We start from the raw sequence: 25,588 nt of genomic DNA, 5'->3' as shown, positions 1-25,588 counted from the left end.
GTGTCTTCATTCTCATTGAATTCTATGAAGTCTTTATTTCTTTTTTTATTTCTTCTTTGACCCAGAAGTGGTGCAGTTGTGCATTATTCAATTTCCATGAGTTTGTAGGGTTTCTGCAGTTTGTGTTGTTGTTGAACTCTAACTTTAAAGCATGGTGGTCTGATAACATACATGGAGTTATTCCAATTTTTTTGTACCTATTGAGGTTTGCTATGTTGCCAAGTATGTGGTCAGTTTTTGAGAAGGTTCCATGTGGTGCTGAGAAGAAAGTATGTTCTTTTATGTTTGGATGGAATGTTCTATAGATGTCTGTCAAACACAATTGGGTCATAACTTCTATTAGTTCCTTTGTTTCTTTGTTAAGTTTCTGTCTAGTAGTCCTGTCTAGTGGTGACAGTGGGGTGTTGAAGTCTCCCACTATAAGTGTGTGAGGTTTTATGTATGGCTTGAGTTTTAGTAATGTTTCTTTTATGAATGTGTATGCCTTTGTATTTGGGGCATAGATGTTCAGAATCGAGACTTCATCTTGGCGGATTTTTCCTGTGATGAATATGAAATGACCTCCTTCATCTCTTTTGATTGATTTCAGTTTAAAGTCTAGTTTGTTAGATATTAGGATTGCTACCCCTGCTTGTTTCTTGGGACCATTTGATTGGAAAATCTTCTGCCAACCCTTGACTCTGAGGTAATATCTGTCTTTGAGGCTGAGGTGTGTTTCTTGTATGCAGCAGAAGGATGGGTTCTGTCTTCAAATCCATTCTGTTAGCCTGTGTCTTTTTATGGGCGGGTTAAGACCATTAGTATTGAGGGATATTAATGACCGTTGGCTGCTCATTCTCATTTGTTTTGGAATGGTTGTTCTTGGTGGAATTATATGTGGATTTCCACCCCTTTTCTCTTTTGGGTGTTGGTAAAGTGGGATTATCTATTTCCATGTTTTTCTGGTTGTAGTTAACTTCCTTGGACTGGAGTTTTCCTTCTAGAACTTTCTGTAGGGCTGGATTAGTGGATATGTATTGTTTAAATCTGGTTTTGTCATGGAACATTTTGTTTTCTCCATCTATAGTGATTGAAAGCTTTGCTGGGTATAGTAGTCTGGGCTGGCATCCATGGTCTCTTAGTGTTGATAGATTATCTATCCAGGACCTTCTGGCTTTCAGAGTTTCCATGGAGAAGTCAGGTCTTATAGGTTTGCCGTTATATGTTATTTGACCTTTTCCCTTAGCTGCTCTAAGTATTCTTTCTTTATTCTGTATGTTTGGGGGTCTTGATTATTATGTGGCGAGGGGACTTTTTTTTTTTGATCCACTCTATTTGGTGTTCTGTAAGCTTCTTGTACCTGCATTGGCATGTCTTTCTTTAGGTTGGGAAAGATTTTTGTTGAATATGTTTTCTGTCCCTTTGAGTTGGATTTCTTCACCTTCTTCTATACCTATTATTCTTAGGTTTGGTCTTTTCACAGTGTCCCATATTTTGTGTTAGGAATTTGGTGGACTTAAGATTTTCTTTGATTGATGAACCTATTTCTCATAGTGTGTCTTCAACACCTGAGATTCTCTCTTCTATCTCTTGTATTCTGTTGGTTATGCTTGCATCTGTAGTACCTGACCTTTTCCCCAGTTTTTCTATTTCCAGCATTCCTTCAGACTGTGTTTTTTTTTCTCTATGTCAGCTTTCAATCTGTGCACTATTTGAATTCTTTCTTGTAATTTTTGCTTCGTGTTTTCCTCCCTGTCTTGAATTTGTTGGATTTTTTTGGTTTGTTTTTTCTTCTATTTCTTTAAGGGATTTTCTCACATCTTCTTTGAGGGCCTCTGTCATTTTCATGAAGGTGGTTTTTTTTTCCTCAATATAGGTGTTTTTCAGGTCATTCCCTTCTGTTTCATCTGCACTGGAGTGTTCAGGTCTTACTGGTGTAGAATCTCTAGACTCTGGTGATGTCATATTTGTTTTTCTGTTGCTGAGTGCGTTTTTATTTGCCTCTTCCCCATCACTTCTTCCAGTGGGTGTAGAAAGAGTCTCTTCCTCTCCTGGTGGGTAGGCGACCAGGGTTCCTTTTTGGTGGGTACAAGCAAATCCAATACTCTCTGCCCTCTGCCTTCTGCCCTGAGTGTGGGTGGAAGTTGACCAGCTCTCTCTCAGGCTCCTGGTCGCTTGGTCTTCTGTCGATGGGTGAGTCGACCTGGCTGCAGTCCCCAAGCCAGGGGATCTGAGAGAGGGCGAGCGGGAGGAATTTGGGTCCTTCCCTCTGCCCTGCATGCCCACACAGTGATTTTTAAACAGGTGATATCTACTAGTAAGATTGGCTAAACCTTGGTGACTGGGAGCCCTGGGGAAGCGCCTGGAAGGGAAGGTGGGGTGTGGGAAGATGGCTTGATGGTATCAAGCATGGCTCCTGGTGCCACAACACAGCAGGCGACTGTAATCTGATGGCATTATGGGGTATATGCCTCTGCAGATAGAGTGAGGACATCTGAGTAGACAAGGAGCCCGAAATGGCTGTGCTAGGTGGTTAGTACATCAATAGAGTGCAGCGGTAGCACCCAGAGCCTCTGCTGCAGTGTGAGGTTCCTTCCAGCTTCCAGCCCCCAGCCCAGGCAGCCCAGGCAGCCCAGCCCAGCTTTCCATTCAAGCCGTGTTTCCTCCCAGACATCGCGTGTCAAAACCTGACCAGCACAGGTTGTTTCCAGACTTGGGTTGTGATGAATAGTTTTGATGAATGTTAATTTTGAGGTTTTCTTCTGCAACTAAGTATCTCTTTCTCCAAGGTGAATGGCTGAGAGTAGGGTATCATTCACATGACACAGCATGTTTAGGAACTACCTGAGCCATTCCTGCAGAGGGCCTGTGTTGCTTCACATTCCCACCAATATGTGAGATCCTATCTGTTCTGCACGTCCTCCCAGCCCTTGATAATGTCTGGAATTTGCCCCTGACTATTACTCCAGATGCTGGCAGCGTCTGACCCTTGTGTAGTAGTCTGTAGTCCCAGCACATGCTCAGCTCCAGTGGCTAAGGCCATCCACCTTCATAGGCACCCACTTGTCTGCAGTATTCTCTTGCGTGTTAGTCCTGCACTTCAGATTATTTCATGGTGTTATTTTCTCAATGTTAGGGTCTATTTTTGTTACTTCATTTTACCCGGGTTGTCACCAGCATTTGAAAACCAGACCTGGGGAAAGCACTAGGTTTGGGCACAGGTGTGGTCTTACTGTAGTAGTTGTTTAGCCTGTCCTGATCATTACTGATCAGAGCAGGATATTTGCAGTACTATTTTAAGAGTTCTGTCTGGGATACATGATTTGCCAATTCTCCCATTTTGTAGTTTGTCTTGTAATTCTCCTGTGTTGTATGGATCCAAGTTTTAAATTTTGATCAAGCCTACTTTACATTTTTTCTTTCATGACTTAAGCTTTCAGGTGTCATGTCTGTGAGCTAAAGGAGTCTTCCTTAGGTTTTCTTCTGAAAGCCTGATTCAGTGTTGTCTGTGAGGTGAGTTCTTTCCTACTATGTGAAGAGGTTATTTTTTGCATATGGTTATCCAGCTGCTCAACTGTAATCTGTTGAAAAGACCACTTTCCTCATTAACTTGCCTTTGCAGCCTTGATGAATGTCACTTACACATACTTGAGTGAATGTTTGGACTCTGCCAGCACTGCACCGTCTCCGTTCCTTTGGCATGATAGTAAATCCTGAAACCTAGTGTGATTCCAGCAGCTTAACTCTTTATTTTCAAAGTTACTCAAGCTACAAATGTCAAGTTTTAAATTTAAGTTGTGCAATGCTAGGGATCGAATCTAGACCTGTTCCTACTCAGCAAGTGTTCTACCACTGAGCTATCCCTCCCTACAATCCTGCACATACCAAGTTTTATTTGTGTGGAACGGGGTGCACACATGCCATGGCATGCATGTGGAGATCAGAAGGAAACCTCGGGTGTTAATCCTCATCTTCCATCCCACAGGGTCTCTTCTCATTCACTGCCATTTACACCAAGACAGTTGGCCCTCCAGCCTGCAGGGATCCTCCTGTCTCCACCTTGATAACAGGTGCACATGACCACACCTGGCTTTTACATGGGTTCTGGAGATCCAGACTCCAGTCCTCACATTTGCATGGCCAGGGCTTCTCCACTGAGCCATCTTCCCAGCCCCTCAGTCCTAGAACTAGCTTCTCTATATCTGCGGAAAGTCATTTTGGGTTCTTAATTGGAATCATATGGCACCTGCGAATCAATGAGGGGAGCATTAACAAGAGTTCCAATCTATGGATATGGTTTGTCCTTCCATTTATGTAGATCTGATCTGCCTTTATGTGTGCCATTTTCAACAAATAGGTGCTGTATGTGATATGTTAGACATACTCCAAATGGCTCTTACTGTTCCTCGGGGCTGCAAGTGCTGCTCTCTAGTTGTAGAAATACAACTAACTTTGGATAGGCATACTCACATCCTTTAATACCCAGGTGAATTCACTCACTAGTTCAAGGTCATTGCTTGATTTGATTTCGTAATATGATGGGAATTTTCACAAATGCCATCATGTCTTTTGCAAATAGGAGCCCTTTTATTTCTCCTTTTCAAAATTTTACTCATTTCTCTTTCTTGCTCTACTTCTCTAATTAGGATTTGCATTATTGTGTCTCATAGAAGCAGAGAAAGTAGGCACCTGTGAGTACGCACACACGCACGTGTGTGTGTGTGTGTTGTGTGTGTGTGTGTGTGTGTGTGTGTGTGTCCATGTGCCCGTGTAGGTGGCACAGCGTACATGTAGAGGTTAGAGGACAACTTCTAAGAGTTGGTTGTCTCCTATAATGTGGACTCCCAGTATCAAACTCCAGTAATCAGGTTTGGCAGCAGGCTCTTTCATCCACCAGTTTGCAGAACTCACATCATGAGTTCTAGGCCAGCCTGTACTACCGAACAAGACCCTGTCTCAAGAAATAAAAAGGTGGAAGGATCATATTCTGATAACAATGAGAAGTATAGATTAGTGGACGAATTAGGCAGCAGCCTCAAATTTGCCACCTACTTCAAGTATTACATCCTAGGTGTAGCTGTATGTGCTGATCTGACATGGCCAGTTTACTCAGCGTGACCACAGAGGCTCCATGGTAAAGACACATAGGGTTCATGACAGTGCCAGAGTGACTACACATTCTACTTAGCATCTAGGGATTCCCTTTGTTGGTTACTCTGGACAGAAGCTGTTGCTGCCCAAAGGCTGGGCTGGAGTGCTGCTGCTTGGTAGAGCTGGCAAATGTCTCATAACTTCTGAGAAGTGCACAGAAGTGGGATTCAGGAACTGTTTCTGAGAGTGGGCAGACACTGACCTCCACCTGGTACCCCAGGCCAAGGTCAGAGGAAGGAGCCCTAGACTTGGGCATGGTCGAGGTCCACCCACTGATGGCTGTGATTTTCAAAGATTTCCAACTGTCTGATTTTTAAAACAATCTGGTTTCTGGTGTAGGTGGAAGCCACTCACCTGGGCCTTAGTGGGGCAGAGAAGCAGCGGGGACCCCAGTATTGCCCTGCTCTGACTTGAATGTCCCTTCTACCATCTGCAGGTGACCCCGGGGCTCGAGGAAAAGGAAGGAGAGCTGCTAGTTAGGGGACCCTCTGTGTTTCGAGAATACTGGGATAAGCCAGAAGAAACTAAAACTGCTTTCACTTCGGATGGCTGGTTCAAAACAGGTAGGACCAGGCTCTGAAGTGGCAGAGGGGGGTCTGCCCTATGTCTGTGTCTCGTAGCCTGTGTATTCTGAGGCAGAAGCTGTTTTGACATCCTCCTACCAGCTACTAGAAAGAGGGTCTGAAGGTCCACTGCCCTTACAAGGATTCTGGAGCCTCTTCCCCAAGACATGGCTCCTACACTGCCAGCTGGCCACATTGCCACAGCGTTGCCAATGCCACATAATTCTGGTCCTACTGCCCCTGAGGTCAGGACCTCCTCTTCCTCTCAGGTGCCACCATGCCTGTCCACCCATACAGTCACATTCCTGAAAATCTCCCCTCCCCACCTTGGGGTCAGAAGCAGTTTCACTTACCATGATTTGTTCAGGTTTGGCTATTGGTTTGCATATTCCAATTTGGTCTCCTCTGTGTGACCTGTGGGGTTCATGGGTAAGTACAGGGAACCCAAGCAGGCTGTGAGACAGACACACAGCAGACACTGTAACTCCCCACCTGTGTGTCAGTTCTCCTGAGACCCTCCTCACCTTGTGAGAATTCCGCGTCCTAAAGACAGTATGACTGTATTGGAGTTGCTGGCTGTGCACTGTGTCTATCTGCTAGGATGTGTTTTACCTGGAGGTCCATCAGTTACACTTGAGTTCTGAGCTCAGGTGTCAGGGCTCTGGTAGATTTTCCTTTTTGCCCTGCTGTATGTCTAACATTTTTGTATGCATGCTAGCTTTTCTAGCTCCTATGGTAATACTTTCCAAAAGGAAAGGACTGTTTCCCATATGACACCCTGGCCATCGTGACGGAGGTGGTTTCTCCCGTGCTCTTTTAGGAAGCAGCCTTGTGGAACCATGTGCCCTGAGTGGGTACTGTGACTCATCTGAGAGAGGGAGGTTTGTAGGTACGGAGGCAATCTATAAGTTTGCGAAATGTGACCTTCAGTCTAGCAGCCCTGAAAGCATGTGTTGTCCCAGCTAAAAGTTAGCCAATATACTCTGGATAGGTGGGGGCATCAATCCAAGACCTCCAATGAGTGGCCAGGGTTCACAAGTAGAGCCGCACAAGCTCCTGGGCCTCCCCACCACCATTCCAGGTGTCACCAGTTCAGGGCTGAGGAGCCTGACATGATCACTTGGGTAGATCGGTGATGGAAAGTGGTACACATAGAACACACAGCTCCCCAGTGCTCCTCTGTAAACATCCTGGTTAATGCCAGCTATCTGGAGGAAACAAACCTCCTGTGTTTATCCCTCCAATGCAGTATTTAGGAAACCCTGCTTTTGAGTGAATCCTGCATTTAGCAGGCCCCTCCAACAGCCTCCTAAATAATCCCTGCGGGAATCCCAACTTGCTTTGTGGTCACCTTCTTATGTTTAGGTTTGGATTTAAAAGCTGTGTTCTTCCCTTTAAAAACATGGGGAGCAAGTCCTATAGGTTTTTCTGATGTCGGGACTCATGGAGCCCTGGGGTGCATCAGGAGCCACGTGGGCAGTGAGCACTCCGGGTGGGCCTTTCTGCTGAAAAGGAATAGCATGCATTAATTATTGTAAAGAGATGTCTTCAGGAGAAAACGATTTTGAAATTCAGTTTAATTTCATTGTAACGTGCTGCAAACAGGAAGGGAGTGTGTGTGTTTAATTGGCTCTCGGGGGTAAGGCCGGGAGCTGGCAAGCCTTTGTCACAGGCCATTAGCGATACAGACTGCATAATGAGAGCATGCAATCAGCTCGCAGCTGCCGCTCCTACGGGGAGAGCATGATATTAAGTAGAAATCAGGATAAATTAAACTTAACCCTTTCCCTATCTGTCCCTCCTGCCACTCGAATTATGGCATAAGCTGGAGAAAACTGTCCCGGGCTCTTGGGAAGGGCCTCATTCACAGCCTCTCCTAGGTCATCCTTGGAGTCAAAATGAGAGGAGGGGGTCACCCACCTGATCCCTAGTGCTCCCACCTTCCCTACCCTACTCTCTGCAATTATTCTCACCCCAGAGAATGTACAGAGGGCCGGGCGGTGGTGGCGCACGCCTTTAATCCCAGCACTCGGGAGGCAGAGGCAGGCGGATCTCTGTGAGTTCGAGGCCAGGCTGGACCTATAGCCTCCGAAACAATACAGAGAAACCCTGTCTCGTAAAACCAAAAAAAAAAAAAAAATGTACAGAGGAACTCACAAGGTTGGGGGCTACTCAGGATGGAGCACAGGCCTCCCTTGCTGCCAAAACTGGTCCTCCTAACTCTGTGACTTCCATCAAAACTATCTGGAACGTAGGGCCTACCTACTGCCCTGGTGATTCTGGAGCGGGGGACGCAGGCAGGCAGTAACAGGTGAGCCTAGAGTCTGGAATTAGACTGTTGATGGTGGGTGACAGGAGGAAACAGCAATTCTTCTGGTGTTGGTTGAGGATCACCAAGGCTGAAGAGCAAGGTCAGATCCTACAGTAGAGTGGGTATAATCTTAGGAGCTATGAATCAATGTCATTAATATGCACAGGTAATGTGTACGGTTACTAATAAACCAGCAAGGTCGGGTACCAGCTGTAGGGGGCCTTAAAGAACAGTCCCCTGATCTGAGAAAAGTCACCCGGAGGAAAAGATAAATACATTTGCTCTTGCAAAACGGGCCTTCTGTGTACAGACGTCCTACCTTCAGACTTTACAGCCTGCTTCCATGTGTGGCTGCTGTTGGGGCTCTGCTGCTGTCTGTGTATGTGGCTAGTTTGGAGGTCTTGCCCTTCCATGTTGATCTATACTAGACCTTCATGTGTTTTTGGAGCGCTGGGCTGCAAAATGTCTTGAATAATGATATAGATGGCTTTCAGATGTAACCTGTTGACCTTTACGCATGCCCTCCATAGGAATGGTGGTGCTGTGAGTCACGATCTGTGAATCCCCTGTTCAGTGGGCAGAGGCTGGTTGCTTGCCTGCAGGATTGTGATCAGCCAAGACCTGGGCTGGGAGCCAACCTTGCCTTCATGCAGCACAGTAATTGTCCATGGTGGACAGTCCGTCAAGAGAGCAAGGCACCAGAGGGGCAGCATAAGTTAACAAAGCCCCAGAGGCATGGGTGTCTTGGGGGTTGGAATCCTCCAGACAGGCCATGCTACCCCTATCATGGATTTCCACGGGGACCTGGCACACGTAGAAGCCAGAGCTTAGCGTAGAAGAGGCTACCCCCGATGATGACACTGCCCGCTAACCACCGCATACCCAGTGTTGGCCAGGATAGCCAGGCAAGGAAGTGACTGCCCCCATCTGCACTGCCATCTGGGCAGAAGGCCCCGTTTCCTCCTCTGTTCTGCATATGCCAAGTCGTCTATGAGGCTCTATGCATGTTTGGTTAAGGTTAGTACCATGTGCTCCTGTGAAGTCTCCTTAGCTCTGCTGAGTGGCTTCCCCAGTGCAACCTCTAGAGGTTATCATCGATGCATTGGAGTGCTTTAAGATTTTTAATCAATTGTTGATTGATCAAGTCCTCATAGTCTTCCCATAGACTCTTAAACTGCTCAGTGCCGCCACCGTCAGTAGAGGTGTATACGGGTCTGCATTTCTGAAGGTTGAGCTTCCTGCTCTTGCCTTGCTGTGTGACTTTCACCTGGAAGGATGAAAAAATACCAATACCTTCCTGGCTGGTGGAAACAAGAAAAAGGAGGTCACCTGGCACCATATGTGCTCTGCTCCTAATGGCAAGTCCCTGGCCTCAGGTGCAGTGTGTGGACCAAATAGGTCAGGATCCACAGGAAGGTGGCCTCATCAACCTGGTGCCAGAATGGTGGAGTACTGACAGAACCTATCCCTGGTTTGTTCCCACTTAATGAGCTGAGAACTCTAGGTAGGAGTTACAAGCTTTTTAAAATCTGAGCTATGTGTGTATCTGTGGATTAGACTCTCCCAGTCCGACCAGCCCAACTATAGCCCAGAAGACTCAAAACTCCAGGATATTGTTAGTGTGGAAACGAAAACCACTACCCTTCCCATCCTCTCCCTCAAGCCTTCCTGGTGGATTCTGGGATGCTGACCTCCCTTCCCAGATGATAAGCGAGTATTGCCACTTGGTAACTTATACTCTGCCATCCTCTGCTGGACCCTACTCCCAAAGATGGTGCCCATAGCCTGTTTAGTCCACATACAGTGTTTACCCTGGTACGCTCAGGCTGGTGGATGCTGCCTGCTTGTGTTGGAGAGGCCAGGATCCATAGGTCTCAGATACCTGCAGTTCCTTCTTGAGGCTCTTCTCTTTTTCCCATGATAAGTATTCATTCTGCATTTTTTTCTTTGCCACATGGTGCTCCTGCCAGGCTCTGTAGTCCTTGATCACCTGCCTTTTTGGCATTCAACTTCTTGACTATAATTTCTTCTGCTTTCTCCCTATTTTAAGATTTATACCTTTAAAAATCAAACACACTATTGTTGATTTTTCAGAGCATTTCCTAGCTGTGTCTGCTCTGCCACTGTCCTGGCAGGTTTTGCTGAAGTTTAGGATCCTGGGGAGTTATTGCATCCATCTTGTTTTTATTTCTTGCTCCTAATATCTCCCTAAGTTCTGCCCCCCAGGTTCAGGTCTCAGAGCGTTTCTGCTTTGGTGCCAGTGACAGCTGGCTCCCCTCTGCCATAGACATGCCCTCTGCCAAGGTCATGATCTCTCCCCTTCCCTGCCACAGCCACCGCCTCTGTCAGACAAGAGAGGCCCAGGTGGGATCGAAGCTTCTGGGAGACAGAACTGTGGTGGATGTGACAGAGCAGCCACAGGACGGGTAGTCCTGGGTCCCCAAAGCTTTGAGAACCAGGCGCCCAAGTGTAGGATGCCACTCTGCAGCTGCCTGTGGAAGCCTGGCATCGTGCCAGACTAGCAGCCCTCAGTCCCCATGGGGTGGATACTGTGCTATTGTCTGGAGGGTCCCTAGCCAGGAGAGTGAACTGACCACAAGAAGTGCTTCCTTGGCAGGGCCCCTCAGGGAAGCTCTGCCTCCTACTCCATCCTTGCATCCAGAAACTGAAATCTGAGTATCACAGGTTTATTTTCAATTACAGTTGAAGGCACTGGGTTTGAAAGTAGTGCATAAATCCATGTAATAAGATTTCATTGATTGCATGCTGTTTCTGTCAGAACAGAATTCCCCCGATGCACACGTCAGGTCAGACCAAGGAGGCACATTGGCAGGAGGCTATATCCAGATCAATGCATTCTGACAAATAATGTTGTTATAAAAAGTGAGAGTTACTTAACTTGTTTGATGTGCTTTTCAAAATGAAGACTCTGTCTTTAACTCCCAGTCCAGCAGCCTCAGATGCCTGGAGCCTCTTCTGAGCCTGCGTGTCCTGGACGCTCTGTCTTTAATTAATAATTGAATTAGTAATTATTTAATTTGACCCTTGGAAATGGTGGTTGTGCTGAACAGGCCTGGATAAATTGGAGGGGCCAAAATGGCCCCACACTACGAGGCCCAAAGTCAGAAATTAGGTGAATTTCTAAGGGATTAGCTCAAGACAGTAAAACAGCAGGAGGCTGCTTGAGACTGACATCCAGGAGATTTCCTATGAATGTACTAGCCGGAGAGCGGGGAATGTAGGGCAACAGTACACTAGTGCCAAGACGAAGGAACACAACATTCATGAGCAGCTTGAGGATGGCTCTGCAGGAGACCCCGGCTGGCAATCTCCTGGCAGGGTCTCAGGACCCTGCGAGGTACCTGAGCTTTCTTCAGAGACAGCAGGAAGCCTTCTGCCCCAGGGCACAAGCAGGGTAAGGATTCTGCAGTAGGACACAGAATGACCAGGGTGAGCCAGGCTCGCAGCCTCCTGATACCCTGGTATAGACAGTTCAGCCACTGCAGCAGCCCCATGACAGTCTGCTTAGCCTCCCTCTGCCATGCTAATGCTAAGTACAGCCTTCTTCTGATGGCAGCATCCCCTCCCTCCTAGAAACCTGGTGGCCTGAAATGGCATGGCCACCTGCAACTCTGCCTCATGGGTATTGTGAGCAGCACCATGCTCTCCTCTAGAGGCAGCACCCTTCTATACTCCCACCCTTGAGAGGAAGCAAAGTTAGTAGTGACCTCCCTTTGGACCCCTGTGATAGCCAGGACCCCACACAGTGAGACCTCAGAGCACATCTCAAGTAGTTCTTATATGGAGCCACTGGTGCTTAGCCATTTGTGGAGTAAAGACCCAGCATAGTGCCCTGGAGCAAAAGCAGTGGTGTGGCCGGCTGGCAGTGGGAGTAACCAGGTACTGCTTCTGTCTCCACTGGGAACACCACCATCAAGATCGCCTCCCATGCACTCCCATGCACTCTGAATTCCAAAACCTAGGTTTTGTGAGGGCATGGATACTTAGTGTCCCTCTGTGGCTGGAAGGTACCTGTGTCGGCAGCATTCCTGGGAGGATGGAGCTAAGAATCAAGCCTCTGGTTACAACTTACCTTCAGCCTTGGCTTGGCTATCCTAAGCTTGTGATCTGTCCACTGAAACTACTCTGTGGATAACCTTGGAGGCCACATCTGGGTTTTCCCTCTGCCGTGCTGCTTACAGCTTGTAATTTCCTACAGTCTACAAGACCCCAACACTGACTTGCTTCAAGCATCTGAAGACCAAGGGCACCAAGTGCCCTGGCTCATACAGTCCCTCCTCCCTCTCTTCAGCAAGACTCCCAGAGTTCCGCCCAGTGCTTGTCTGTGGACCTTTGTATCTGCTTCCATCGGTCACCAGATAGAGTATCTCTGATGACAACTAGGATGCTCACCAATCTGATTATAGTAGATGGCTAATTCAGGCACCCAGAGACTCGATTCTGTTCCTCCTGGTAATGCTGCTGACACAGGTACCTTCCAGCCGCAGAAGGGACACTGAGGTAGACAGACACTGGCACCCATCACCCTGCATTGTCCCCAAGCCATGGACTGTGCCAGTCCTTTATGCTCATGGCAGCCTTGCAGAGCTGGTGTCCTCAGAATGTACCCAGCACTCCCATGACAGGTGTTTACTGTGGGGCAGCCTCGGCCCTCTGTACATCCCCCCATTGGCACCATTGTTTCTGGTTTCATGCGTCTTCCTCACTTCAGCCTTTGCACAGAGAGCTGGTCACATGCTCCCCCTCTCTGATCCACAGCACCTCCTCCCTGAGGAGCAATTGCCCTGACTTCCCCATGTGTGATCCTGGTTATCAGAAGTGAGAGCTAGTCCTCAAGCACTGGCAGCGTGAAGATTGGGTCCACCTAGAGAACAGACTGTGCCCAGTGATGCCCAGATCTCTCTTCTCCAGAGAGAAAAGAGCAGCATGGGAACACAGCCTCAGAGCAGAAACCTGTGTGTGCAGAGTTGGTTTTTTTTTTTTTCTCCTTTCGAGACAGGATTTTTCTTTGGAGCCCTGAATGTCCTGGAACTCGCTCTGTAGACCAGGCTGGCCTCGAACTCACAGAGATCCGCCTGCCTCTGCCTCCTGAGGTACTAGGATTAAAGGTGTCCACCACCACCAGCTGGCGTGTGCAGAATTCTTTATCCCGAGGGCTTTCACCAGATCAGAGTGTAAAAACGTGGGGCCCTAGAGGGGTCATACTTTGGAACTGCAAGAGAGGGTATGGAGCCTTGCAAATGAGCAGCATGGCACCGCTTTGAAGACCAAAAGGGGTGATCATGTTAAGGGCAGGGCGGTGGCTCTGCTGTGCTTCATCTTAGAGTAAGTGGAGGCCTGTGGGGAGCAGCATCAGGGAGCTTCCTGCTGGGGCCCTCAATGCCAGGTTGCCACCTCGCTGTGGGATTGAGCAACCTGATGACTACAGGGTAGGGGAAGCCAATGGAAGACTGAGCTTTCCAGTCTGAGGGGACACAGCTGGAACCGGAGCTACAACAGGAATGGGATCATAGAGGGTCCCTTAGGACTCAGGACAAGCCATGTGTAGCCCGTAGCCCACACCTGGGTCCTTTCCCTTCAGTCATTACCTGCCCAAGGGGCTATCCTCGTCTTGACTGAGGCTTTCCATCCAGCTCTTCAGCCACCTGCTACGTGCAGAGCTGCCACACTGGAGAGAGAGCTGCCCAGTGCCAGTCCTTGCTCCAGGGGCCAGCCTTCCCTCTCTGCCATAAATAAGCCCTGGGCTCGCCCAGGCCACCCATCCATCTTGTTTGATAGACTGGAGTGCGCTCTGCACTGCAAGTCACAGGGAGTAGTGAGGTGATGGATGGTGCCTTCCCATGTCGGACTGCCTGATGTATAATGAAATATTTATGATTTATTCCAGCTAATAACCCACAGGGAGTGCAGGGAGCGTGTGAACAGACACTGCTGCTGTCAGAGCTGCCGCTGACATCTGCATGCCTACACCCAGGCATAACCATGCAAATGTGTGCATGGACATGCACACGCACTAATGTGCAGACACACGCACCTTCCCCACACCACTGTGCAGGAGGGAGCTTCGGCTGGAAATACAGCCCTGTGCTCTGGCCTGGTCCCTGCTCCTGGTACTGCCAGTGTTTCTGTGGGATGTAACAAGCTCCCTGGGTCCTAGGCTCCATGTGAAAGGAGCAACTGGGGCAGTCACTTGCCTGGGGAGAAAGGCACTGTAGCTGTTTGGGGATGGTGGGGGTCAAGTACAGAAGAGCAGGAGGACGTTCATCACAGGGCATCCTCATACTGGGAAGGAGCTGAAAATGACCATTCTTTTGCTCAGTACCCACCCGTGGTAGGATGACAGAGAGTGTGTGGACAGGAGTGGGACACTGAGGAAGGTGCCCTGTGTGTATCCGTGTAGAGCTGTGCATGGATTATGTTGGCGCCAAGGCTTATGCTTTCCTAGTGTAGTTCATCCTTAGTCAGGGTCATAGGCAGCAAACAGCTTGCCACTGTCTTTTGAAAATGCTGCACACTGATGCTGATCGCTCTGACACAAACACGGCTATGCTAGCTTACGAGTTCAGGATATTTACAGACTCCGGAGACCCAGTAGGTTCCTAGCATGCCGTGGATTCTCGTGGGATCCACTCCCCACTGCTGGCTGTGGGGCAGAGTGCCAGTGTCACAGGGATAGAGAATGGGTAGGGACACTTGCTGTTAGGGCCAGCCCCCATAGGAAGTGGGCCTGGACACTGGAAATAGCAGAACTCACACATGTGCGTGTGGCCCCTGAGGACTCCAGTGGATGATGGCCAGGAGCACCAAGGTCTCCTGTGACGGGGTGTTCTCAGACTGTCCAGAACCATCACAGAACCCCCTTTTCTAGGAGACACTGCCGTGTTCAAGGATGGTAGGTACTGGATCCGAGGCCGTACATCAGTGGACATCATCAAGACTGGAGGCTATAAAGTCAGCGCCCTGGAGATTGAGCGGCACCTGCTGGCCCACCCCAGCATCACAGGTGAGTGAATGGTGACCTCGGGTTCAGTAGAGCACTGCCCTCAAGGCACAGTGCCACCTTTTCTACCCTGAGATGCTTTGGCTGTAAAGACCCTCTTCCACCTGCTGGCAGCGATCCTGTTGAAATGTGTTCATGCTCCCTCCCTGGCCTTCAGCACACAGGGAGGGTCCTGATGGCAATCCCAGGCTGCTGCCTGCTACACCAGAGTGGCCTGCAGGCCTGGTCAGAATGCACACCTGCTCTGCCAATCAAGCAAGAGCAAGCGGAGCCCCTAAAGATGCTGCCTCACTCCCATGAGGGTCATTCCCACAGGTCTTGCTCCAGGCGCTAGGCACTGCAGTTAACTGCCTGGTATCACCCACACATTCCTGAGTGTTGTTCAGCCTATAGTTGTCATCAGGTCTTCCAAGTTGACTTCAACCTGTTCTACTGTCTTCAGATGTGGCTGTGATTGGAGTTCCGGATATGACATGGGGCCAGCGAGTCACAGCTGTGGTGGCCCTTCAAGAAGGACACTCGCTGTCCCACAGGGATCTCAAGGAGTGGGCCAGGTAGGGATAAAGGGACTGGCCTGGGTTCTAGGGTATCTAAGGGACTATCTTGGAATCGGGAATATGGGAAGGGTCTGTTCAAGAGCTGGGAAGTGGTGGTGGACCATTCTGGGTTTTGGAAATGGGAGAGAAGAAGTTGGAAAGGTCAGCAAGGCAGCATTTGAACAGCTCTGGGTTTTTCCTCATGGGAACAGGTCTGCAAGCCGGGTTGGGAGTCAGTAGTGTAAGGCAGAGATGTGTGTTTCTCAACTTACAGATAAATTCCAAAGCATTGTGAGGCTGAGGACCCCCAGGAAAGTGCCTGGCTAGTGCTGAGCTGAACAGCAGCTTCTCTCAACCCTGCCAGACATGCACAGTCTGCCACAGAATGGCCTGGGCCTAGCATCCTTTTCTGTTCCTGCTCTGAGGGTGGCCTTGGTGCCTCACTCTTCCTGCGAGGCCTTCAAAACCTGGCGTCCCCTCAGCTCTAGGTGCCTGTGGACTGTGTCTGCAGCTCCCTCCTCAGACCCAGGGTGGGTGCTTTTTCTAACCTGTCACCTGTACTTGCTTGTCTCATTTTTGTTTTTCAAGACAGGGTTTCTTTGTGTAATGGCCCAGGCTGTCCTGAAACTTGCTCTGTAGACCAGGCTGGCCTCGAACTCAGAGCTCCACTTGCCTCTGCCTCCCGAGGAGCTGGGATTAACAGTTTGTGCCACTGACAACATACTGGCTTTTTTCCCTGCCCTCCAGTCTTTGTGTTAGACTCCAGTTTCTCTCATCTCAGCCCCTGGTGGTTTCTGATGTCCTCCCAGGATCCACAGGACAGAGGGGACTCACCGGGGCCTCCACAGCAGGGCTAGGCACTTGGAGCTTCCACTGTGGCCCATGAGGATAGCTCCGGGTTCTTTCTTTAAATCTAAGAAGTCCTCTCCTCTCTGCTGTCTCCCCTGCCCCCACCCCCTTGCCTCCTTCTCAGCGTAAGACTATTTTTGGCTGTCCAACAAGACTTTACAAACAGCAGGAGTCCTTGTTTCATCAGGGGCCGCACAGCTGGGCAATTACCGATTCCCCTGGATTTGCAAAATCACAGTTGGAGCTCTATAGCTTAGCAGAGGCAACAGTCTGCTTGGCCGGTCGCTGCTTTGATTAAACAATTACTTTCTTGAGAAGAAAAACACCCCAGCATCCTCTGCGGAGAGCCACAGTAGTTGTTGGGTGGAGGTCCTACACTGGCCTGGATTCCTTAGGCCATGGTCTGTGTCCACAGCACAAGTGTGCAGCTCAAGTCAGGCTCCAGGCTTGGGTACTCAGGCACATGGTGAGTATAAGAAGACCCTATAATGGGGAGCTGAGGTTTGGAGCCTCCTGGGAGATGTAGCTGTGTAGAACAGGACAGTGCCACAAAAATTGCCAGACATATGGGCAGAGCCAAGTTGCAGACTGTCCCAGGGGAATTGCCTGCCCCTCAGATTTTGTCCCCACAGTGGGTAGCCTCACCACAGTTGTTTCTTGGGGGACTCTGAGGAGATATCCCCGTTTGTAATCCCCAGTCCTACCCACTCCCCAGAACAGTGTCAAAGTCTCCAGATGCCTCCTGCAAGGGAAGGCTGGCTTGTCACTGGCAGAGGCCTTGAGGCCCAGACGATCCTCGTCCTCAGTTGACATCATGTCCATGCCTGATGGATGCTGCCTGCTGCTGGTGACCCACACTTTCTCTCCCGGAGTCCATGCTTTCTGCTGGCCATGCTGTCTCAGGCCACAGTGCTGTGCTGTCCAGTTGCCACAGAGAGGCAGGTGGGAAATAGAGACAAGAGTGCTCACCCAGAAGCTCCTGACAAGTGCTCGCCCTGAAGTTCCAGAAAGAGACATCATCTGGAGGAGAAACTAACAAAGAAAACACCAAATTTCTCCATATTGATTGAAAGGGAAAGCTGGGCTCTGGCACATACCTGTGATTTAAACACTTAGGTGACAGACCCGTGGGATTATCAAGGGTTCAACCCAGTCTTGGATACATAGCAAGTTCAAGGCCGGCCTGAGCTATGAGATGAGGAAGGGAGATTCAGGAAGAAGCAGAGAAACCCCAGGTGTTGCTGCTATCCACAGCGGTGCGACCTCACAGCAGCCCAGTGTTCTTCAGGAGGTGCTACACAGTCTCGAGTGTGTCCTTGTACTGGTAGTTCCAGTGTCGTGAGTCCCAGAACCGACCCAAAAGCCAGAAGCTGGAAAGCTGTGTCTGTGAAGCTGAATTCTCAGCTAAAAACTTTACCATAAAGCAAATGCCAGGCCCACGAGGCTCTGGCAGCAGATGATACTGAGTGCACTCCACGAAATGCATACAAGCCCATTCCATTGGGGAGGGACACTCCCGGCTGACTTCATGGGACCCACGACCCTGCTACCAAAACCAGACAAGAAACCCAGACCAGTTTCCTGTCAGACAGACACAAAATGCTTAACCAAATGCTGGAAATTAGGTCCTATTCACAAAAGAGCCAACACATCATGATCGTGTGGCATTTATACCAGAAATGTGAGGTTAAACATTCAAAACTCCATCCATGTGGCGTGCCGTGTTTACAGAATGAAAGCCATGCAGTTGTTTCAGTAGACACAGGGAGCACATTTCTAGATCCCTGTGCACTTGCAGGAATTCTCAGCAGTGCCAGAGGAGAGACAGCCCTGCCCTGGGGAAGGGGCTCTGGAGACCGCCAGCAAAGACTGGACATTTCCTCCTGTGTTCAGGAGCAAGCACCCCCATCCACCTCTTTCCAGGCCCACCCAGACATACAGTTCATCTGGGTGCTAACGTGCTGGGCCTCCTGGTCTGGTACTGGGTGCCAGCTGGCCACTTCAGCCCACTGTAGAGTTTGTGCAGCCCCCACATTACACTGCATAATGGACCTCCCTGTAAAAACCTGCCCAGTTTCCACACACAAATACACAGGCCAGGCAAGCTCAGCAGGATCAAAAGCCATGGCGAGGGGAGATGGGCCCCTGAGAGGGCTAGAATCCCTTGTGGGGTCCCCAAAAGGAGCCCTTGGGGTAAAAGTCGTAGGGAGCGAAGCCAGTCCAACCAGACCTGAGGACACAGTCCCACAGTGGGCAGAGAAATGAGGTGCAAGTGCCACAGGGCAACTATCTCTGCCAGGGGCCTGAGCGAGTACTGCAAATGACTTCAGAGTCATCAGCATCTGCAAGTTTATAGCATAAGAGCTGGTGGGGTTCAGATAGGAGCAATGTGTGACATAGAGGGCCATGAGTAGCAAAGTCTGAAGCTAAAAAGCATATGAAGCCCTGGATTGTCACGTCAGCGCCAGGGTAAGTCCAGGGTATCAGGAAAAGAGAGACCAGACGTCCATTTATTTGTACTAAGAGAATGCATGTGCTGCCTTTATTGCCAGGAGAGAGAGTGTGTGTGTGTCTTCATTGCAAGTGCTAACAGGTCTCTCCCTTGTAGGAGGGAGGAGCTTTTTATACAGGTTTACAGCACAGTGGAAAAAACCCCAGGTAGAAGAGATCGTTGTTTTCCTCCTGCTGAATGTTGATGTCAGAGGGTCAAGGCCAGGGCAGTAAGCCAGGACTAGAAAACAGAAAGCACTTGGACTGGAAAACAAGTTGCACTTGTAGGCTGACCAGCAACTCACAGAGACCCCATGGGGCTGGGGCCCAACACTGGATGTGTCCCTTACCGCCCTGGGTAAAGTCAGTGGAACCTGGGGGCAGGCCAGGATTCATCTCTTGTTGGGCTGTCCACGCACTGGGACAGGAGAACATCTGCAGGGGTCACCTGTGGCTGGCTCACATGGTCTTTGGAATACAAAGCTATCTCAGTGCCATCCGAGACTCTGATCAGGACTGCAGCTTTTTCCTACCGAAAAGAATGGCCCCTGTCTGATTAAATTCTGGTGGTGGCCCAAAAGCTACTTCTGTAGTAAATCATGCTTATTACCTACAGGGGCCATTCTACTGAGCCAGAGTCACCTTTGGCTCAGTAGAATGTGGTCAAGCCTGTGGTCAGGTCCGACCAGGGAGAGCAGGCTGGATGAGCAGAGCAGGGGCCCTGCTGCCACTTTCTTCCCTGCTTCCCTCTCACGTGTCCAGCCCTGTCACTCTGCTGCCTCGGACATGACTTTGCAGGCCCTGGAGCCAGAGGGAAGAGAGCAGTCCTCCCTCCAAAGGGCCATCCTGTGCCACCCAAAACAGAATCAGAGTGGCTGCTGGGTGTGTCAGATGCCTACGTTACCCCAGGGTGGGGCAGAGTCATCTCAGACTGTGCTTGTCTCTGCAGAGGTGTCCTGGCCCCCTATGCTGTGCCCTCAGAGCTCCTGCTGGTGGAGGAGATTCCACGGAACCAGATGGGCAAGGTGAATAAGAAGGAGCTACTCAGGCAATTCTACCCCTCATGACCAGAGGAGCCAGGGGCCGAGGACAGAGGACAGAAGACATCCCCTGGTGATCATGTGCTGTGGGCCTCGCAACAGGCCCAGAGACTCTTAGATGGAAACAGCCCCCTCCCCTGCAATCAGGCTAACCGCAATCAAAAACACTGGGATGAAATCATCAAGTGAAGCTTCCCCTACCCTAGGCTGATTGTCCAAGCTCAGTGGCCACTGGCTATGTCCTCAGTTGTCCTTGAGATCACTGATGTGTGGTCTCACAAGCACAATATGGACATGGCCAACTCTCAGTGCCAAAGGCTGCTGACTCTCCTAAGGGCAGGTCCCAGGGAGTCAGAGGTGATGCTGGAAAAAGAGATGAAATAAAGACAGAAGACAAGTGCCCTGTGCTTTCTGGTTCTGACCTACAAGTTAGTGTATGCATGCACATGCATACAGCCATCACAGCTCCAGACCACGATTCCTGCTGCTGGGGAAACTGGTCTGTGTGTGATAGAACATTTAAAGTCCTTGCAGCTATCCAAGGCTGTCCCCAAATGGCCCTGAAGCTTCCCTTCTTTGACACTGACTCACCCCAATTTAGAGCCTTTCTGGTCCTTCTCTATGCTCTATCCCCTTGTTCTCTTCCCAAACCTTCCTGCTCTGCTGTGTCCACATCTGAAAGCTTTCCTGACCTCCATCCTCCAGGCCAAAGACACCTTAGGTGTCCTGACAGCTTGGATATGTGCACGTGTGCCCTTAGACTCCTTCCTCTCTCTCCTCCCTTTTTCCCTCCCTCCTTTCTCTCTCTCCTTCTGGGGCCACTAACAGCTGTGTCAGTGGTAGCCCTGTGCCTGATGTCAGTAATCTGCAGACATCAAATGAGGGCCAATAGCAAGCAGGAGTGATGGAGCCTCTGACGTTGCCACAGGCAACCCATGAGGTCTGATACAGCTCCAGATTAAACTGGACTAAGACTAATGGAAACTGCTCTGGCCTAGAAACAGGACACTTAAGGACCTGCCGGATGTCTGGACCTCCCGGAGGCCGGTCCATTTTGGTGGCTGTGCTCCCTCAGGTCCATGGCAGGATTCCCAGAGAATCCCAGTGCAGCCCGTGGGAGCCACCCTGTGCTGCCTCTGTCTGCAGCATCACTGTATTAGGCCATCTTGCACAAAGAAACACCACAGCTGCTCCGGAGTCAAAGACCAATGCAAAACAGCCTCAGGGATGCTGGGAGCTGAGGCTGACTATAGGCCACATCCATGGCCTAATCAAGGTTGGCTTCTGTGTGTTAGGCCTAGCCACCAGAAAGGAAGTAAAGACAGCCACTGTGAAAGGGTTCCTCGTGGTCAGTCAGCCTTGCCTAGGCCATGGCCACAGGTAGCTCCCAGCCACCCTTAAATTTCCCTCCAGGTCCCTGCTTCCCTGGCTGCCTTCAGTGTCACCCCTGCAGAAGCCAGCTTCACTTGGAACCTACTTTCCAAAGCAGAAGTGATGTAGGATAATGCTCTTGTGCACTGTAAAGATTTGTTACTCATATTGGTTTAATAAAATGCTGATTGGCCAAGTAGCCAGGCAGGAAGTATAAGTGGGGCTACCGGACTAGGAGAATTCTAGGAAAAGGAAAGGCAGAGACACAGTCACCAGCCAGACACAGAGGAAGCAAGATGAGAATGCCTTACTGAGAAAAGGTACCTGCCACATGGCTAAACATAGGTAAGAATTATGGGTTAATTTAAGTTGTAAGAGTGTTAGTAATAAGCCTGAGCAATAGGCCAAACAGTTTATAATTAATATAAGCCTTTGTGTGTTTATTTGGAACTGAACTGCAGGACCGGGCAGGACAGAAACTTCCACCTACACAGAAGTGTCACAGGCCAGCCCAGACCTCAGTCCCCAAGTTTCCAGAAGGCACTCTCACAGGGTCACAGGAGAAGGCACCCCCTGCTATGCACACCTGCTCTGTTGGCTCTTGGCCAATGCCATTAAGACCACAACAGTAAAGCCTTGTGTACCTGGGAGTAGGAGGGCAGTCAGGCACTCCTCTGGTAAGCAGCCTGAGAAGACAGCAGGGAGGCCAAAGAGCACTAGTCCCTGTAGTCCCAACCCCATCTTCATTGCGGAGATCAGAGCCTTAATGTGGCCCAGTATAGTGAGAGATGCTGTGGGACCATCATGGAGACCTGAAGCTGGGAGCTGCACCAGCTTAGATAACTCTGCAGAGTAAAGAATGGCATCAACATAGCCACAGATCTGTGCCTTCATGCATTTATCACACACACACACACACACACACACACACACACACACACACACACACCAGTCTCTCTTGCTCTCTGCATGGTGCCTTCAAGGCCACTGCAGACTGGCTGTTTTCTAGAGATGGTGTCTCTGGCCAGAGTGGGAAGCATCCACTGTCATGCTCATCACAGTACTATGGGGCAGAGCTGGTGGCTCATGGCCCTTGTAGAACCTCCCAACACCCAAGAAGCCTCACTTCTCCAATATCTGGGACCCAGGCCCTGATGCTGGCTCCTGTCATTTCCCCATTGTGGCCATCTCCTCCTGCCCTAGTAGAGCTGAGTGTCCTTGCTAACATCCACCATGTGGTCAATTTAGCTCAGCAAACAGATCGATATCAAATTATCCCAGTTCACCTTCATAACTCTTAAGGCAGCAAGAGTGGAAGGGGAGACAGGGTCACTGGGAATAAATAGCCATGACGGCCCTTTGTGATCTATCACCTGAAGACAGTGGCAGCGTCCAGCGCCAGCTGCCGACAGGGTCATTAATAAAGCCCAGGAAAGCGCTGTCAGCTACAGTGAAGGATAGCCACAGGTCAGGCACGGGACCCGGCTCATAATGGCAGGGTACACGACGCACCACCTGTGACCTGAGCCCTTCTCAGAGGCGGGCAGTGAGTACTATGCAAGCAGACTTGCTAGATGCCCTGTGTGGGGGCGCTTTTACACACTGGCAGGAGCACCTCCAGCCTCTTCTGCGAGTGAAACATCTGAAAGTTGGAGAGTGATTGTCATAGCCTGGGAGAGAGGACTACGGTGTAGACTGCTCAGGTCCAGAGCTCTTGGTCATCTGCCTTCATGTATCTGGCCACCTCCCTGGAGCCCCCACACTTTCCTGCCTGCCTAGGGCATTGGTGTATGTGCAGAGGTCACAGGTGAACACATCTGGATCTGGTGTGTGCATATGTGGTCCACATGGACACCATCCCTGTAAAACCGAGCGTGTGTAGGTGAGGCTGGTGCCTCTGCACACTCACAAGTAACCATGTTTGTGTTCGGGCTTCTAACAGGAGCTGAGGACTGTGGGTGTCACATGGGGCGCTCAGGTATAGGCCCAGATCATACTCACCTGGGTCAGGCACATCTGCATGTCACATCTTTGGTGGCCCTACCCCTGCTTGCCGGATCCGCTCTGAAGCACAAAGACGTCATTGACTTGCACGGTGTAGCCCCAGCAGCCCCTTACAGGCTGATCGTCTGTAAGGATGATAGACCATTAAGCCCTAGTCTGTCAGGACTCTCCTCCACCCCCAGTTAAAAAAAATAAAAACAAAGAATAGCCAGCAGCTACATGTCGGAGCCTCAACCGTGTTCCCACAGCACCTGCTTTAATAGGAAAGAGATACATGTTAGAAAAGGACAGTGAGCCAGGCAGCAGTGGCACACGCCTTTAATCCCAGCACTCGAGAGGCAGAGGCAGGCAGATCTCTGTGAGTTCGAGACCAGCCTGGTCTACAGAGTGAGTTCCAGGACAGCCTCCAAAGCCACAGAGAAACCCTGTCTCAAAAAAAAAAAACCAAAAAAACAAAAACAAATAGAAATGAAAGGACAGTGCTCCACCAGACTGGCTGGATTATACACACATGCCAACAGGCACAGATGTACACTGAATATACATAAAACGTGTACACATGGGTGTCCACAGCAATGTCCTGATCTCAACAATGTCTCCCTGAATGAAACAGCTGCTTCAAAACCTGCAGCTGCCAATGTCAGCCAGCAAGAACAGGGCCAGAAGATGTCTGGAAGAAGGACAGGTCATGGGGTCCACGGGCATCACCAGTTCTGCACTGACCCTGCATGTAGACACCTGCTCCTGGCCCAGGACAGCAAATCCAACCAAACAGAGGAAATTCACTCTTTAAAAGGCATTTTAAACATCGTGGAAGGACAGGAGAAAAGAATGGCTGACTTCGCCGGGTGTTGGTGGTGCACATCCTTTAGTCCCAGTACTCAGGAGGCAGAGGCAGGCGGATCTCTGTGAGTTTGAAGCCAGCCTGGTCTACAGAGTGAGTTCCAGGAATGGCTGACCTCGAATGTCACACACACACACACACACACATAGCAGTTTATTGAGTAGGAGGTTCATGCTGTGTTTCCTTTGATCATCTTCAAGAGGTGAAACCCCTAAAACTGGAGAGGTAGATGGCTCAGTGGTTGAGAGCACTGGCGGCTTTCCAGAGAATCCAGGTTCAATTCCCAGTACCCATATGACAGCTCACAACTGTTTGTAATTCCAATTCTAGAGGATATAGTGCCCTCTTCAGACTTCTTTGGGCACCAGGCATGCACATATGTTGTGCACAGACATACATGCAGTTTAAACACTCATTAAAAATATGTAAAATGGCCGGGCGTTGGTGGTGCACGCCTTTAATCCCAGCACTTGGGAGGCAGAGGCAGGCGGATCTCTGTGAGTTTGAGGCCAGCCTGGTCTACAAAGTGAGTTCCAGGACAGCCTCCAAAGGCACAGAGAAACCCTGTCTCGAAAAACCAAAAAAAAAAAAAATATGTAAAATGAAGGTGAAACCAGACTTCACTGGTGATATGGAGGCCCAGCTGGGTCTGTGGCTGGAGCATTCTTGAATTCAGTTTCCCCCTGCCTGGGAAAAGATGTCTTTAGTGCTCACAGAATGTGATCCCACTACTGAGCACTCTCTACTGTTCCTGAGATGAGTCTGGTGCACCCGAGAAGGAGTTCATTCATACATGATGGGTCCAGCATGTCTTTGTAAAAGCAGGGATTTTCTGTGGCCTCCAGGAGAAAGTAGAGGAATTAGTGGACCAAAATGATGTCTAACTGAAAATATTGGATATAGAACACTTAAATATGAAAGACAATGGCATTCAATGTCTTATTAACTAGCCTTAAAGGGTTTGGGGAATGTTGTAGGAAAGATCACTGGAGTATTTGTGCAGATGAAAGCTCATGAAAAAGGCTGAGAGTGTAGCTGAGTTGGCGGAATACATGTCTATCATGCAAAAGTCTTTGGTTTGATCCACTGTGGCACAGCATAAAATAGACAGGCCTGGTGGCATATGCGTGTCTGTAGTTCCAACACTTGGGAGGTGGAGGCAGGAGCATTGCCCTGAGTTCAAGGCCAGCAAACACTATCTCAAATAAAGGAGGGGGAAGCAAGAAAGAGAAAAATAGTCCTAACTGATTGTAGCAGGTCGTTCTTTGGATAGCCAGCTCCCAAATAATGACATGGAAACCTCTTACTATGAAAGCTTGTCCTTAGCTTAGTCTTGTTCCCAACTAGCTCTTAAAACTTAAATTAACCCATTTATGTTAATCTATGTTTTGCCACATGGCTTGCTACCTCTCCTCAATACTGTCTGACT

At 49.6% G+C, this 25,588-nt stretch overlaps 1 protein-coding gene and 1 non-coding gene across 6 annotated transcripts in view; one reads left to right on the top strand and one right to left on the bottom strand.

Annotated features, from left to right (window-relative positions):
* Nucleotides 1-20,339, top strand: part of Acsf3 (acyl-CoA synthetase family member 3) — a 46,489-nt gene extending 26,150 nt beyond the window's left edge. For all 5 annotated transcript variants that reach the window (XM_013115701.3, XM_013115700.3, XM_021229017.2 and 2 more), the window contains 4 exons: nt 5,567-5,693; nt 14,894-15,028; nt 15,468-15,579; nt 19,850-20,339. In XM_013115701.3, the coding sequence (XP_012971155.2) occupies nt 5,567-5,693; nt 14,894-15,028; nt 15,468-15,579; nt 19,850-19,967 (492 nt within the window). In that variant the 3' untranslated portion in view covers nt 19,968-20,339. The remainder of the gene's footprint in view (nt 1-5,566; nt 5,694-14,893; nt 15,029-15,467; nt 15,580-19,849) is intronic.
* LOC121136667 lies at nt 3,145-3,268 on the bottom strand. Its single transcript, XR_005873723.1, has one exon. It is a non-coding gene; the product is annotated as a small nucleolar RNA SNORA72 (small nucleolar RNA).
* Nucleotides 20,340-25,588: the final 5,249 nt, after the last annotated feature.

This window comes from Mesocricetus auratus, unplaced genomic scaffold (assembly GCF_017639785.1).
Source record: "Mesocricetus auratus isolate SY011 unplaced genomic scaffold, BCM_Maur_2.0 Super-Scaffold_6723, whole genome shotgun sequence".
In the NCBI taxonomy this organism is placed as follows: domain Eukaryota; kingdom Metazoa; phylum Chordata; class Mammalia; order Rodentia; family Cricetidae; genus Mesocricetus; species Mesocricetus auratus.
This window is presented reverse-complemented; position numbering and strand designations above follow the sequence as displayed.